Here is a 16,600-nt window from a genome sequence, read left to right on the forward strand (position 1 = left end):
AAACTATTTTAAATTCTATTCATGTCAAAGAAATACTATGAAGAAGTATTCAATGAAAAAGAGAATGATCAATGAAAAAGAGAAAGTAGGGATCGTTATCACCTATTACTTTGCTTCTGTCTTCTCTACCAAGGATGGTTTCTGGACTGAGATGAAGAAAATAAAGTCCAAGGAGGTTGAAAAGTTTATAAAGTACAAGTCTCAGTTCATTTTACATATATTTCAGGTTTAGTTAGAATACTAGCAAATACCTCCACGGAGAGATAAAAAGTTACAGAACAGAGAATAGCATTTGTTTTGTTGAAGGTCTGTACGGACATCATGACCTGACCCATAAGGAGAGCTGCAAACACAAAAGGTCCAAGAAACTTGCCACCACCATCCATACCCTCTCGCCTTTTAGTATAAAAACAAAAGCCTGAATTCTAGCTTGGGTGAGGCGGTTCTTTGGGACACTCATCCATCATCTTCTTGGTCTACTGGCTTTCCAAATAAAGTTGCTATCCTTTGCCCCAACACCTCATCTATTGATTTACTGGCCCTGTTGCGTGGTGAGCAGTATAAAGCCGGACATGGTAACAAGGACACTTGGGAAAGCAGTCAGAGAAGGACTTTTATAACACTTGTACGAAAAAAAAGGAGAAAAATGGACTGTGTAACGGCTCTTTTAGGAGTATGCCAAACAAAATGACTGTCTATTCTCCCAAAGTCCTAATTAATAAAAGGCCTGATCTTGACCGGAAGGGAGGTTTTTAGAACCATGTTGCGTAGCTCTGATCTGGGCACTGTAATGGCTAATAGGTAATCATGACTTGAAGATACAAAAAGTAGCTAATTAAATTTGAGGATGACACAAAGCTAGAAGACAAAGTTAAAAAAAAAGGTCATGACATGACATGACATGACCAACAAAAGCATGATCATAAAAGAAAAAAATTAAAACTTTTGCTCTGTGAAAGACCTTGCTAAAAAGGATGAAAAGAACAAACTTTGGACTGGCAGGAAAGATTTGCAAACTATCAATACATATCTGACGAAGGACTTACATCAATAAAATACACAGAACTTTTAAAACTCAATAGTAAAAAAGCAAAGAGTCCAAGTAGAAAATGGTCTTAAGATCTGAAGACACACATCACTGAAAAGGATATAGAGATGGCAAATAAATAACACTATTCAACATCACTGGAAAATGAAAATTAAGGTCATGGTGCTATATCATTATACATCCATTAGAATGCCAGAATAAAAAACTGTGATAATATCAAATGCTGGTGAGGGTGCATACAATGGGTCTTTCATACATTGCTGGTGAAATGTACAATGGTGCAGCCACTGTGGAAAATAGTTAGCTTCTTAAAAAGCTAAACATACTTTACCATATGACCATGCAGTTAAACTCTTGGGCACTTATCACAGAGGAATAAAAACTTAACATTTGTTCAAAAAGTTGTATAGGACTATTCAATGGAGCTTTATTTTAACTGCCAAAGGCTAAAAATAACCAAATCTCTCTCAGTAAGTGAATGGTTAAACAACTCTAGTATACCCACACCATGGAATATTATTCACCAATGAAAAAGAAACCAACTCTTGACACAAGCAAAGACTCAAATGGATCTCAAAGGCCTTATGCTAAATGAACAAAGCCAATCTCAAAATATCATACACTGTATGATTTCATTGTCAAAACAACAAAATTATAGAAATGAAAAACAGATTACTGGTTGACAGTGGTTAGGGACGATGGAGGGAAGGTGAACATGACTATAAAGGGATAGTATAAGTGGTATCTTTGTTGTGATAGACTAGTGTTGTATCCTGACTGCTATAATAGTTACAGAAATTTACACAAGATAAAGTGAAACAGAACTACAAACTACATATGTGCACTGTACCAATGTCAAATTCCTGGCCTTGAAATGGAACTATTAATTATATGTGATGTAACCACTGGTAGAAACTGGGTGAAGTGTACATGAGACTTGTTTACTTTGCAACCACCTAAGAATCTCTAATAATTTCAAAATAAAAAGTAAATAAAGGTATACTTAACAATTTAAATTAAGAATATAATGACTTTGTATCTGAACCATAGTTTTATCAGTATCTGTAGTCTAGGAATAACTAACCCACTGCAGCAGGAAGAAGTGGCACTGAATTAGGGGCCATGGAAAAGGCAGAGATATTAAATCAGCAAGGTAGAAAAATTAACTAAAAAGTCTTTAAATCTATTAAACACAAGGATACAGATAAGCTTTTATGAAAAGCAGTAATTACCTTAACATGAAATTCATTATCCAATAAGATGTTTTGAGTCTTCAGGTCATGATGAAGTAGAGGAGGATTCATATTGTGCAGGTAATTTACACCTAGAGCAATTTCATGCAGAATACGAAATCTCAATGGCCAAGGAACATCAGGATATTCGATTTTCTTCATATATATGAAAATAAATAAAACTAAAATTAGTGGCCAAATTTATTTCCACTTTGAAAATGAAATATTCCATGAGGAACAGTATAAACTAAATATCTAGTATAACTAAGTATAGGGCAATTTTTATATAATAAGTAAATATAAATATAAAATAAGATATACTTATTTTATTATACAGTATCTACTTGACATTATTTAACATCCTTGGATCTTATTTTCCTTATAGAGAAAATAATGCCTTTACAGTACTAATATTTCCTTTTAGTGTACACTGGCAATGTAACTACATGGTATGGGCTCTTTCTCCAGTTGAGATAGTTTGTTTTCATCTGTATAATACCCAGACACATGTATTTATACTCTACATGTTTTCTCATTCCAGGTTGTTGTTCAGTTGCTAAGTCATGTCCCACTACTTGTGATCCCATGGACTGCAGCATGCCAGGTGCCTCTGTTTTCTACTATCTCCTGGAGTTTGCACTCAAATTCATGGGCATTGAGTTGTTGATACTATCTAATCATTTCATCTTCTGCCACCCCCTTCTTTGGCCTTCAATCTTTCCCGGCATCAGGGTCTTTGCCTATGAGTCGGCTCTTCCCATCAGATGGTCAAAGTATTTGAGCTTCAGCTTCAGCATCGGTCCTTCCAATGAGTATTCCAGGTTGATTTCTTTTAGGATTTACTGAATTGATCTTGCTGTCCGAGGGATTCTCAAGAGGCTTCTCCAGCACCACAGTTCGAAAGCTTCAATTCTTCGGTGCCCACCCTTCTTATAGTCCAACTCTCACATCCCTATGTGACTACTGGAAAAACTAAAGCTTTGATTACATGCACCTTTGTAGCAAAGTGATGTTTCTACTTTTTAATACACTAAATTTGTCATAGCCTTCCTTCCATGGAGCAAGTGTCTTTCAATTTCATGGTTGCAGTTACAGTCCACAGTGAGTTTTGGAGTCCAAGAAAATAAAATCCATCACTGCTTCTACCTTTTCCCCTTGTATTTGCTATGAAGTGACTGGACCGGATGCCATGATCTTAGTTTTTATGATACTGAGTTCCAAGCCAGCTTTTTCACTCACCTCTTTGACCCTCATCAAGAGGCTCTTTAGTTTCTCTTCACTTTCTGCAACAAGGGTGATATCATCTGCACGTCTGAGGTTGTTGATTTTTCTCCCAGCAATCTTGATTCCAGCTGTGATTCATCCACCTCAACATTTCACATGATGTGGTCTGCACAGAAGTTAAATAAGCAGGGTGGCGATATATGGCTTTGTTGTACTCCTTTCCCAATTTGGAACCAGTCAGTTATTCCATGACTGGTTCCAAATGTTGCTTCTTGACCCACATACAGGTTTCTCAGGAAACAGGTAAGGTGGTCTGATACTCCCATCTCTTTAAGAATTTTCCAGTTTGTTGTGATCCACACATTGAAAGGCTTTAGCATAGTTAATTAAACAGAAGATGTTTTTCTGGAATTCCCTTGCTTTCTGCATGATCCAATGAATGTTGGTAATTTGATCTCTGGTTCTTCTTCCTTTACTAAATACAGCTTGTACATTTATAAGCTCTTGGTTCACGTACTGCTAAAACCTAGCTTGAAGGATTTTGAGCATATCCTTGCTAGCATGTGAAATGAGCACAACTGTATGGTAGTTTGAACATTCTTTGGCATTGCCGGTCTTTGACACTGGAATGAAAACTGACCTTTTTTAGTCTCGTGGACATTATGCATTTTCCAAATTTGCTGACATATTGAGTGCAGCACTTTAACAGCATCATCTTTTAGGACTTTTAAATAGCTCAGCTGGTATTCCATCACCTTCACTAGGTTTGTTCACAGTAACGATTCTTGAGGCCCACTTGACTTCATACTCCAAGATGTCTGGCTCTAGGTGAGTGACCATACCATCATGGTTATCCAGGTCATTAAGACCTTTTTTGTGTAGTTCTTCTGTAAACTCTGGCTACCCTTCTTAATCTCTTCTACTTCTGTTAGCTCCTTGCCATTTCTGTCCTTTATCATGCCCATCCTTGCATGAAATGTTTCCCTTGACATCTCCAATTTTCTTGAAGAGATTTCTAGTTTTTCCCATTCCATTGTTCATTTAAGAAGGCTTTCTTATCTCTCCTTGCTATTCTCTGGAACTCTACATTCAGTTGGGTATATCTTTCCCTTTCTTCCTTGCCTTTCATTTCTCTTCTTTCCTCATTTGTAAAGCCTCCTTGGACAACCACTTTGCCTTCTTGCATCCTTTTTGAGATGGTTTTGTTATTGCCTCCTGTACAATGTAATGAACCTCTGTCTATAGTTCTTCAGGCACTCTGTCTACCAAACCTAATCCCTTGAATCTGTTCATCACCTCCACTGTATAAACATAAGGGATTTGATTTAGGTTATATCTGAATGGCCTAGTGGTTTTCCCTACTTTCTTCAATTTAAGTCTGAATCTTGCAGTAACGAGCTCATGATCTGTGCCACGGTCAGCTCCAGGTCTTGTTTGGCTGACTGTATAGAGCTTCTCCATCCTTGGCCGCAAAGACCAAGGATCTTTTTTTATATTGACCATCCGGTGACGTCCATGTGTAGAGTCATCTCTTAGGTTGTTGGAAAAGGCTGTTTGCTATGACCAGCATGTTCTTTTGACAAAACTCTCTTAGCCTTTGCCCTGCTCCATTTTGTATTCCAAGGCCAACCTTGCCTGTTATTCCAGGTATCTCTTGACTTCCTACTTTTGCATTTCATATATAATATAGAAACATTACAAATGTAACGCCTTTATTTCCTGGTACTTACAAATAACAGTCATCTGAATTTTCTTAAATGTTTTCCTAACTTAAACATTAATACAGCTGCCCAGGAAGATGAACATACTCAGAAGAAGTAGATAATCACTGGGGAAGATGGCAGATGAGTGCTCAACTTGTACTTTATGATTCCATCCAGAAATTAGCAATGTCCCTTAGGAGGCTCTAGAATTTCTAACGGGCTTCAAATTTGGGTACCAGAGTATCTACTGGGGTGCTAAGGTATGGGAGGGAAACATTAGAATCTATGCTTACATTCATTCAAAAAAAGGAAATTGTGTTTTGTATCTTAAATGCTGTGTTGGTTACACAAATCTTATGCACCGACACTAGTCACTTTCCTCTGCCCTTGTTTTAGATTGTGCCGTCACAAACAGAATGTGTTGCATCCTAAAATAAAGAGGAAGTCACTCCATGAGTGGTGATAGGGGCACCCATGCTTCCTCATTTGCTCATAGAACATTGTGATGCACCAAAATTTACGAGTGTTCAGTGACTGGATTTTACAGATTATGTTACTACTCAGTTTTAAGTAAAGCAACCCTCACAAAAAAGACCCAGGTATTTAAAAATATTTCTTGAGGGAAACTGCAGGCTAGAGATAATCTTAATAAGGTCAAGCAAACAATAGTAGATGAATACACACATTTTGAGAATGAGGACCTCGCCCCCTCAAAGTTGTTTACCAATGGCTTTCACAGTTAAAGACAGAGTAATTGGTACCTTGAAAAAAAGGTAATACTGCTCATGCCACTGCCTATTATTGGAAAAACTCATGTATTTGATACTCAGAGATAGACAATTTGGCCTATTAATTCAGAACTTTGTGAACTGATATTATTAACATTTAATTAGAATACTAAATTGTCTTTAACATAAAAGTTGGCTTAAACCAACAATAAACTGTACAGTGTGCAGAGTCTATCTTTTCTCTCTCCTGCTCCTCTCCCACATATATATACATGTGGATACTGAAATTCAGTGTAAGCCTCAGGAACCTAAGCAGCATAATCTAAGTGACTAGAATGCAGGGTCTGGCTCCACAGTATTTTTAACAACACAAAAGAAGCCAGAAATGGTGAAATTTTACCACTGCAACTGTTTGTCATTATTCTTATTTTGACTCACATGTAAAACCAAAGCACTGTATAGGTTAACTAACAGAATTCTAGCCACTGAATATGTATAGTACTTACCCTATGTAGGAGCTCATTTAATGATCCATTTGGCATGTATTCAGTAACTATTCCCAAAAATTCAGGCTCATTGCAAATTCCCAAAATTGGAAGAATGTAACTGAATCGAGCTTTGTGTAAAATTTCAGCTTCTCTTAAGATATCATTTCTTTCACTAAAGAAAAAAAAAGCATAATTATTTCAAAATAATGAAAAATACACAATTATCATGCCCATAATATTATTTAATTCTGGATTCTTTCATTCATTCATTAGCTTTTGACCTTATGTAAATTAGGCAACTTTTCTTAGTTTCTTCATATTTAAAGGAGGGATAATATCTACCCTACATACTCCATACGTCTGTTTAGAGATCAAAATAACATATATAAACCACTGACAGAAAAAAGTGCTACATGTGAAAAAAAAAAGTGCTACATATGGATTAAAACTGTACTTTTCCTAGGAAAGGGAAAGAAGACAATGTTTGTTTATAAAGTATTTGTATTAAAATGACAGATGCTTGGCCTAATTACATAAGTTTCCATTGTATTAAAATGATAAAATTTGATTAGACTGTTACCTTAAATTTTACAGTTGCATCAAGTCAAGTCAAGTCAAGTGAAGTCACTCAGTCGTGTCCAACGCTTTGTGACCCCATGGACTGTAGTCCACCAGGCTCCTCCATTCATGGAATTTTCTAGGCAAGAGTACTGGAGTGGGTTGCCATTTCCTTCTCCAGTTACAGCTGCATACCATGTAAAAATTTTCTAAATATCCTGAATATTAAAACATTTAAATGTTGTAGATTTTAGTGACTAGATGATAATAGTTGCATAAGGGTCAAAAACACTCAGAAATAGGCTGGAACTCAGGAAAAGAACACTGAGAAAAGATAAATGCTTATAACATTCCTGGGCTAACTCTGGATTCCAGATATTTCCTTATTCACTCATAAAAGAAATAAGTGTTGAACTTTCATCATGAATAAACCACAGTGCTCAGCCCTATGGAGACAATTAAGCTAAAAAACAAAACAAAACATGTTTGCTGACTTCCCTGGTGGTGCAGTGGCTAAGAATCTGCCTGCCAAGGCAGGGGACTTGCGTTCAGTCCCTGGTCTGGGACGATTTCACATGTCATGGAGCAACTAAGCCCGTGGGCGACAACTACTGAGCCCATTCACCACAACTACTGAAGCCTGCACGCTCCAGGCCCTGCAGACACAGCTGGCGAGCCCCTGTGCCACAGCCACCTAGGCCAGCGCGCCTGAGTCTGTGCGGCACAGCGGGAGAGGCCACCGCAACGAGAGGCCACGCACCACAGCTAGAGGGGCCCCCGCTCTCTGCCAACAGAGAAGGCCCACATGCAGCAGCGAAGACCTAGCCCAGCCAAAGGTAAACAAAGCAGTGTGCACAGGTCAAGCAAATAACAAATCAGATACAAAAATACAGTCTGTGACCTCAAGCTAACCAGAAACCTTTTTAAGAAACATACAAACTCATCGTGGTCTTGACTTGTGCATTTCCAATGATTAGTGGGCTTCCCAGGTGGTGCTAGTGGTAAAAACCTGCCTGCCAGTGCAGGAGACATAAGAGACTCAGGTTCGAACCCTGGGTCAGGAAGATCCCCTGGAGGAAGAAATGGCAACCCACTCCAGTATTCTTGCCCATATTACTGATGAACACAGACACAAAAATCCTCAACCAAGTATTAGCAAACCAAATCCAACAACATACTGAAAGCTTCATACACCATGATCAAGAGCGATTTATCCCTGGGATAAAAGGATTCTTCAATATATGCAAGTCAATGAATATGACAAACCATATTAACAAACTGAATAAAAATCACATGATCATTTCAATAGATGCAGAAAAAACTTTGGACAAAATTCAACACCCATTTACGATAAAAACTTTCCAGAAAGTGAGCATAGAGGGAACCTACCTCAACATTATAAAGGTCATATATGACAAACCTACAGCAAATATTCTCAACGATGAAAAACTAAAAGAATTTCCTCTCAGATAAGGAACAAGACAAGGGTATTCACTCTCAACACTATTATTCAGCATAGCTTTGGAAGTCCTAGCCACAGCAATCAGAAAAGGAAAAGAAATAAAAGGAATACAAATTGGAAAAGAAGACATAAAACTGTCACTGTTTGCAGATGACACAATACTTTACATAGAAAATCCTAAAGATGCCATCAGAAAACTACTAGAGCTCATCAGTGAATTTACTAAAGTTGCAGGATACAAAATTAAAACACAGAAATTTCTTGCATTCCGATACACTAACAAAGAAAGATCAGAAAGAGAAATTAAGGAAACAATCTCATTTACTATTGCAACAAAAACAATAAAATACCTAGGAATAAATCCACCTAAAGAAGCAAAAGATCTGTACACAGAAAACTGTAAGACACTGAGGAAAGACATTAAAGATACAAACATATGGAGAGATACACCATGTTCTTGAACTGGAAGCATCAATATTGTGAAAATGACTATACTACCCAGAACAATCTACAGATTCAATGTAATCCTTATCAAATTACCAATGGCATTTTTCATAGAATTAGAACAGAAAATTTTACAATTTGTAGAAAATACAAAAGATCCCAAATAGCCCAAAACAACCTTGAGAAAGAAAAATGAAGCTGGAGGAATCAGGCTCTCTAACCTCAGATTATACTACAAAGCTGTCATCAAGACAGTATGGTACTGGTACAAAAATGAAAATACAGACCAACAGAATAGGATAGAAAGCCCAGAAACAAATCAATGCACATATGGTCACCTAATTTATGACTAAAGAGGCAAGAATATACAATGAGGACATCCTCTTCAATATGTAGTGCTGGGAAAACTGAATGGTTCCTTGTAAAAGAATGAAATTAGAACCCTCTAATGCCATACACAAAAATAAACTCAAAATGAATTAAAGACCTGAATGTAAGGCCAAACACTGTAAAACTTGGAGGAAAATATAGGCAGAACATTCTTTGACGTAAATCATAGTAGGATCTTTGCTGACCCACCTCTTAATGTCAATAAAAAACAAAATTAACAAATGGAATCGGTGCTTATTATGCACACATGAGCACATTTGCTCAGTTGTGTCTGCAGCCCGCCAGGCTTTGCCACCTTATGGACTGCAGCCCGCCAGGGTCCTCTGTCCATGGGATTTTCCTGGCTAGAATAGTGGAGTGGGTTGCTATTTCCTACTCCAGGGGATCTTCCTGATCCAGGGATCAAGCTCACATCTCCTGTACTGGAGGTGAATTCTTTACTGCTGAGCCACAGTTGAACTTAAAAGTTTTTGCACAGCAAAGGACACCATAAACAAGACAAACAAGAAAATATCTGCCAATATTTTCTCCCTCAGAATGGGAAAAAATACTGGCAAATGAAGTAACTGACAAGGGATTTACCTCCAAAATATACAAACAGTTAAAGTAAAAAAAACAAAAACAAAAAACAAACAACCCAATCAAAAAATGGTGGAAGACCTACACAGACACTTCTTCAAGAAGGCATACCTACGGCCAACCAACACTTGAAAAGATGCTCAGCATCACTAATTATTAGAGATGTGAAAATCAAAACTATAATGAGATATCATTTACACCCATCAGAATGACCATCATTAAAAAAAAAAAATCTACAAACAATAAATGCTGAAGAGGTTGTGGAGAAAGGGAACTCTCTTGCACTGTTGGTGGGAATGTAAATTGATATAGCCCTATGGAGAATAGTATGGAGGTTCCTTCAAAAATTAAAAATAGAACTACCGTATGACCCAGGAATTCCACTACTGGGCATATACCCAGAGAAAGGCCATTATTCCAAAAGATAAATGCACCCCAGTGTTCACAGCAGCACTATTTTTACAATAGCCAGAACATGGAAGCAACCTAGATATCCATCTACAGATGAATGGATAAAGAAGATGTGGTACATATGTACAATGTAATATTGTTAGTCAGCCATAAAAAAGAACTAAATTGGATCATTTGCAGAGATGTGGATGGACCTAGAGACTGTCATACAGAGTGAAGTCAAGTCAGAAAGAGAAAAACAAATATCGTATATTAATGCGTATATGTGGATTCTAGAATAATAGTATAGATGATCTTATTTGCAAAACAAAAATTGAGAGACAGACAACAAACACTGGACACCAAGGGGGGAAAGGGGGTGGTGGAATGAATTGGAAGATCAGGATTGACATATATACATTATCGATACTATGTATAAAATAGATAACTAATGAGAACCTACTGCATACATCAGTGTACTCAGTGCTCTGTGGTAACCTAAATGGGAAGGAAATCCAAAAAAGAGGGGATATATACACACACACACACACACACACATAGACATATAGATGATTCAGTCTGCAGTACAGTAGAAATACAACATTGTAAACCAACTATTACTCCAATAAAATTAATTTTAAAAAAGCAAAACAACAACAAAAAATGTGAAGCAATGAGGGTCTGAAACTAAAAAGGTTGCCGTGGAAATGGGAAGAAAAACACTAGCTGAGTAGAATGCCCAGGCTGTGATGACTGACTGACCTTACTGATTAAGGGGGTATAACATAACTTGTTAAGGAAACATAACACATGGCACACACAGATGTAAAGGAAGGGAATTGGATTTGTCATCAATTTTTGCTGTGGATGATTTGGTGTTGGCAGCAGCAGTAATAGAAAAAGAATCATCTCTAGCAGCAGGAGATCTGGGTTCGATCCTTGGGTTGGAAAGATCCCCTGGAGAAGGGAAAGGATACTCACTCTAGTATTCTGGCCTAGAGAATTCCATGCGGTGTACAGACCATGGGGTCGCAAAGAGTCGGACACGACTGAGCGACTTCCACTTTCACTTTCAATTTCTAGTAGAAGCTATTTGGCAAGTGATGACGATGGTTGTTGTTTAGTCACTCCGGCTTGTCAGACTCTTATGTGACCCCATGGACTGTGGCTCATCCAACCAGCTCCTCTGTCCATGGAATTTTCTTGGCAAGAATACTGGAGTGGGTTGCCATTTCCTTCTCCAGGGACTTACTCCACTGTGCAACAGCAATCCAAGTTCCCCCTTTCAAAAGGAATCTTTCTCCTCTGTCAGTGATGTTCCCCCCGCCCCACATTGGCTAATGATAGGAAAAAGTCCTGCCAGCAAGCCATGTCCACTTCTAATTCACTGAAACCATGTTTCCTAAGAATCATTCCTCCTTTCAGTACTAAAACCTCCAAACCTTCACTAAGACTGAAGCTGCAGGGACCAAAAAATTCCTCAAGTGGTTTACTAGACATAATAAGAAAATGCAACGCAACTTCGTACATGTGTACACCAAAAGACATACACAGCAATGTTCATAGAAGCTCTCGTCCTAATAGTCAAACAATGGAAACATCTCTAATGCCTATTAACAATAGAATGGATAAATAAATGTGTTATAAAGTAGAATACTGAACACTGTATAGCAATGAAAATGAATGAATGAGTGTTACCTGCTCCAGGTAACAACATGGATAAATCTTACAATGTTAGCTAAGAGAAGCCAGAAACTAAAGATACATTATGCATTTAATTTATATCAAGGTTAACCACTATCAAGCCTAATCTTTGGTGTTAGAATTCAGGATGGTGATCACCCTTGGGAAGGATGACGAGTAATGACTAAGAAGGGACATAGTTATTGATGTGGGTGGTGACTATAGCTATCTTCACTTTATGATGTCATGCTAAACAATTACATTTGTGTTTTTCTATACATGTTATGCTTCCATTAAAAAGCTGATTAAAAAAATTCATATAACTGTCATCTTGCATATAATGTATAATTTCTCCGGGTGCTTTTGTTTAAACCACCGAAGATCTTGATGAATGGCTGCTGAAAAACAACACATTCCAGACCAGACTATGAGGCTTCCTTTAAAAACAAACAATAAACAAAGTAAAGCAAAAATATCTTAGCCATCCATGCTTTGAATAGGTAATATATTTACATGTTTCAAAATTCAAGAGTTACAAAAATACATAAAGAGCCTCTATCCTTCTTCCTGTTCTTCAGACACCTAGTACTCCAACTGTGAGGCAACCAATTATACCAGTCTGAGACCACCTTTAATTAAATTTGTTCCCTAAATTGCAACAGGTCTGCATTTGCCTTAAGAGATGTAGGTCAACAAGACAGTTATAGACTAGCACCTTTGCAGGGAAAACACAGGACTGACCTGAAGGTTCCTGGATACCCTGAGAATTATAGAGAGGGCATGCTAGGGGAAATCTTGGTGATACTTAACATACTAATTCCTCCTCCTATTAAGAGTATGAGGCATTCTTCCTTCTCTTGTGATCCTATTATGTATCAGTCACTTTACTTAAGTTGGTTTTATTACCCCTATGAGAGCACTGCTGCTGCTGCTAAGTCACTTCAGTCGTGTCCGACTGTACCACCCCATAGACGGCAGCCCACCAGGCTCCTCCGTCCATGGGATTTTCCAGGCAAGAGTACTGGAGTGGGTTGCACACTAGGCTTAGATAAATGAATAATTTTCTAATGGTCATGCTAATAATAAGTGGCAGGTTTGCAGTCAGATTTGAATTGCAATTGTGGGTTCTAACTCCTTTGCTTTTTTTCCAATCACTGCTTAATCAGAGAAGGAAAATTCCTGAAGTCATATTTCAAAAAGAATGAGAGAGTGGGAAAACAGAGTAAGCTACAACAGTTTAAAAATAGGTTTTTATTGAGTTGGCCAAAAAGTTCATTCAGGTTATTCCACGTCATCTTGCAGAAAAATCTGAATGAACTTCTTGGTCAACCCAATTAAAAAACAAAGAAACAAACCAGAAATGTAAAATACAGCTTCTATAGACATAATGGCAAAAAAGAAAATTTCAGTCACAAAACAGTTAAACTATTTACACAAGGTGTTTGAACAACCAGTCAAATTCATGTACTCATAAGGATCTGGGAGACTGTTGGGGAAGGTCCATTCATTGGGCAGAAGTCAGGTTATAGAGAATGACTCACCAATCACTAAAATAAGAACATGTAACAGCACATAAACTTATTTTTCTTTTCTTTCAAAGAACAATGCAAACACTATCCACACGAGAGCCCAAGGAGTACATGTATTTGTTATTCCCACTTCGTAAGTGAGGACACAGACATCCTGTGAGTCAACTGCATATCCAGTCCTACGCTCAAGACGTCATAAACGCAGCTAATGTTAACATTCTAGGTGACAAGTAGGAGGAAATACACAATGCAGTAATGCCAGAGTGTTGCATTGATCTTTAAGGCTTCTTTAAAGGCAGAATTAATTTCCTACCCAATTTAGTAGGAATTTTGGATTATGAAAATTGTTAATGAACATGGAAAGTGAACTCCCTTTTCATTTCTTGGCTCCAAATGGCACAAAACTTAAAATCTTGAGAAGCAGCATCCAAAATGGGAGGATCAATCTGCTTTAAAATACCTAATGAGTCCATAACTGCTCGATTTCCATATATTTTAAGTTGATTTTAAAATACGTCCACCCTCTCTAGTCAATCACCACCCTTCAAAGTTGACTACATATACATAACACATACACATACATGTGAATTGCCCTGTACTTGCTACACAGAATTCAAGACCTAGAGTAAACATACCCTGTATATCACTAAATCTGAATTATGGTACACAAAAGATGGAAGCAATCCCTAGAGGTATCTCAAACTTACTGTGGGACCTTGCCCATCCAAGCCTGATAGCAAGAGAACAAATTAAAAACACAGGCAGATGAAAGTCAGTAACATTAGCAGGACTAAAGCTGAGGAATTTATCTGCTGTTGGACACTGACAGCTAATCAGGCATCTAGCATGATGTATTTTCACTTATATGATATAGGGGGAAGACCTGGGTTCGATCCCTGGGTTGGGAAGATCCCCTGGAGAAGGGAACCGCTACCCACTCCAGTATTCTGCCCTGGAAAATTCCATGGACTGCATAGTCCATGGGGGTTGCAGAGTCAGACACGACTGAGCGACTTTCACTTTCATGGGGGAGGGGGAAGAGAGGAGAATGTTTGCAATCATGGATGTTAACTTGCTAAGAATTGAATGCAGAGCCTAGTTAGATTTCTACCGGAAGGAAAACAGACTGGTGACTAAACTCACTGACCAATACACATAGTTGAAAGGTTTTCCTGGAAACAGAAACTAATGCTAGCCCTCCCATGAAATCTGGATGGTACACTAAAATTGTTCAATGGGAGAGGCATTCCAAAGTTTTGTCATTTAACAGTCTTCTGATTCCAGTTTATTGTTAGCAAAAATAACACAAGTTTCCTCTAGAGACAGCCTTCCTTTCCTGTGAGAGTGAGGAGAAACTAAATTGAGTTGAGTTTTATGTCTAAACTCTTCTGACTACGTGTAGTAAACCAAAAACCACAAGAAAAAGCCCAAAGCAAAACGTCCCAGATTCTACAGCGGTGCTGGTCAATAAAAACATGTGACCCACCTATACAATTTGAAATTTTCAAGTAGCCACTTAAAAAAAAAAAAAAAAAAAGGTAGAAAGAAATATGCGAAGTGAACTTTACCAATATATTTATCACAACATATCAAAAGATACCATCTAAGCATATCATTTAAAATTATACATGAGATATTATAAGTTTTGATAGTAAGTGTTAAAAATCTAGCATGTATTTCCCACTAAGAACACATTTCAGTTCAGACAGCCATATTTTCAGCGCTCAACAGCTATGTGTGGCTAAGAGTTACCCATTGGGCGGTGCGAACCTGGAGTTCGACTTCAAAAGAAAAAAACGAAGTGAACACAACTGAAAATCAATAGACAGGACGTTTAGAGTTGGGCTGTGATTGCTGGCTCTGGTGTCTGGAGAAAGGAAGCCCAGGAAAAAAAATAACAAAGCAGTGACAAGAAGCGAGATGGTGGCATCTCCAGAGAAGCCAGCCGTTCCCCCCCGGTGAGCCGGGCCGGTTCGAGGGGAAGCGGTCACCGTCGTCGGGGCTCCGGAGCCCATGTGCCCGGGATGAGAGCCTCTGAGCCGGGCAGGGCCGCGGCCCTACCTGTCGAGCAGTGGGCTGTGGATCTGCAGGTGCTTCACGGCCACCTGAACGCGCCAGTCGGCGTGGCGGGCGGACGACACGGTGCCGGACGCGCCGCGGCTCAGGAAGCGCAGGTCGGCGAGCTTGTGGTACGGGATGGCGGGCAAGGCGCTGCAGACGGCCTCCGCGCTCATGGTGGCGGGCCGCGCCGGCCCTCCGGCCGCCGGCCGCTCCCGGAAGTGCCAGCCGCGCCCGCAGCTCCGCCCCGGCGCGGGGCCGAATACTAGGTTGCCAGGCCGTCCATCCCCCAGGCGGCCCGCGCCACGCTCCTTTTCCAAGGCCCGGGCGAACTCTCTCTGCAGGCAAGTGAATGCTGAGGCGACGGGGCGCTCCGAAGACGGCTTCCTCTCGCCGACCCGGCCCCCCAGGCCGCGGCCGCCACTGGAGCCCGCCGCTCGGAGCTCCGCCCTCCTCAGACGCTCCAGTGACGTCAGCGGGCGGACGCCGAGCCGGGGGCTTTCCCGCGCGCCAGCCCGAGGTCACGGCCGCGGGGAGCCCGGACCGCGTGTCCCGGGCCGGCGCGGCGCGGGCGGCGGCCTGGGAGTGGGAAAGGCGCCCGGGGCGCTCGGTGCGTCTTCTCTCTGCGCCCCCGACCAGCGAGGGTTTGGAAGGGGTTTCCTGTGAGGAAATTTCTCCTCAGCCCTCTCACAGTTGGTCCGCAGGCCCTCCCGCCCTGGAAGACGCTCCTCTGGTCCGGTCTGCTGGCAACGTATTTTTCTTCCCCTCATCCGTGTTTACTCCCGACGCCCGTATTACAGCCAGAGATCGAAAAATAATCTTGAGAGAGTCCTTCCCTCTGATTTCAGATAAGACTGCAAACATTTCTTTCTCATAGATCTGGGAAGAACGCAGTATTTAATACCAACCAAAAAAAACGATGGAAGCATCTTTTCGTCTTTTTTACCTTAAACACCTGTCTACACCTGAAATGGCTGTTTTGCAACGTGTGGTGCAGATATTGTACACAATAGCAAATTCGTGCTAGGCATTTAATGAGTTCTAAAACGTAATTAATAGGAAATGCCTGAGTTGAATCAGGGAT

General features: G+C 39.7%; 1 protein-coding gene across 1 annotated transcript in view; it reads right to left on the bottom strand.

Annotated features, from left to right (window-relative positions):
- The window catches only part of RIPK2 (receptor interacting serine/threonine kinase 2), a 36,013-nt gene extending 20,084 nt beyond the window's left edge, over positions 1–15,929 (bottom strand). The window contains exons 1-3 of the mRNA XM_043880021.1: positions 15,520–15,929; positions 6,442–6,595; positions 2,281–2,436 (exon numbers count right to left, since the gene is read on the bottom strand). Coding sequence (XP_043735956.1) covers positions 2,281–2,436; positions 6,442–6,595; positions 15,520–15,692 — 483 coding nt within the window. The 5' untranslated portion in view covers positions 15,693–15,929. The remainder of the gene's footprint in view (positions 1–2,280; positions 2,437–6,441; positions 6,596–15,519) is intronic.
- Between the last annotated feature and the right edge of the window lie 671 nt (positions 15,930–16,600).

The sequence above is a fragment of the Cervus elaphus genome, chromosome 21, assembly GCF_910594005.1.
Source record: "Cervus elaphus chromosome 21, mCerEla1.1, whole genome shotgun sequence".
Lineage (NCBI taxonomy): Eukaryota > Metazoa > Chordata > Mammalia > Artiodactyla > Cervidae > Cervus > Cervus elaphus.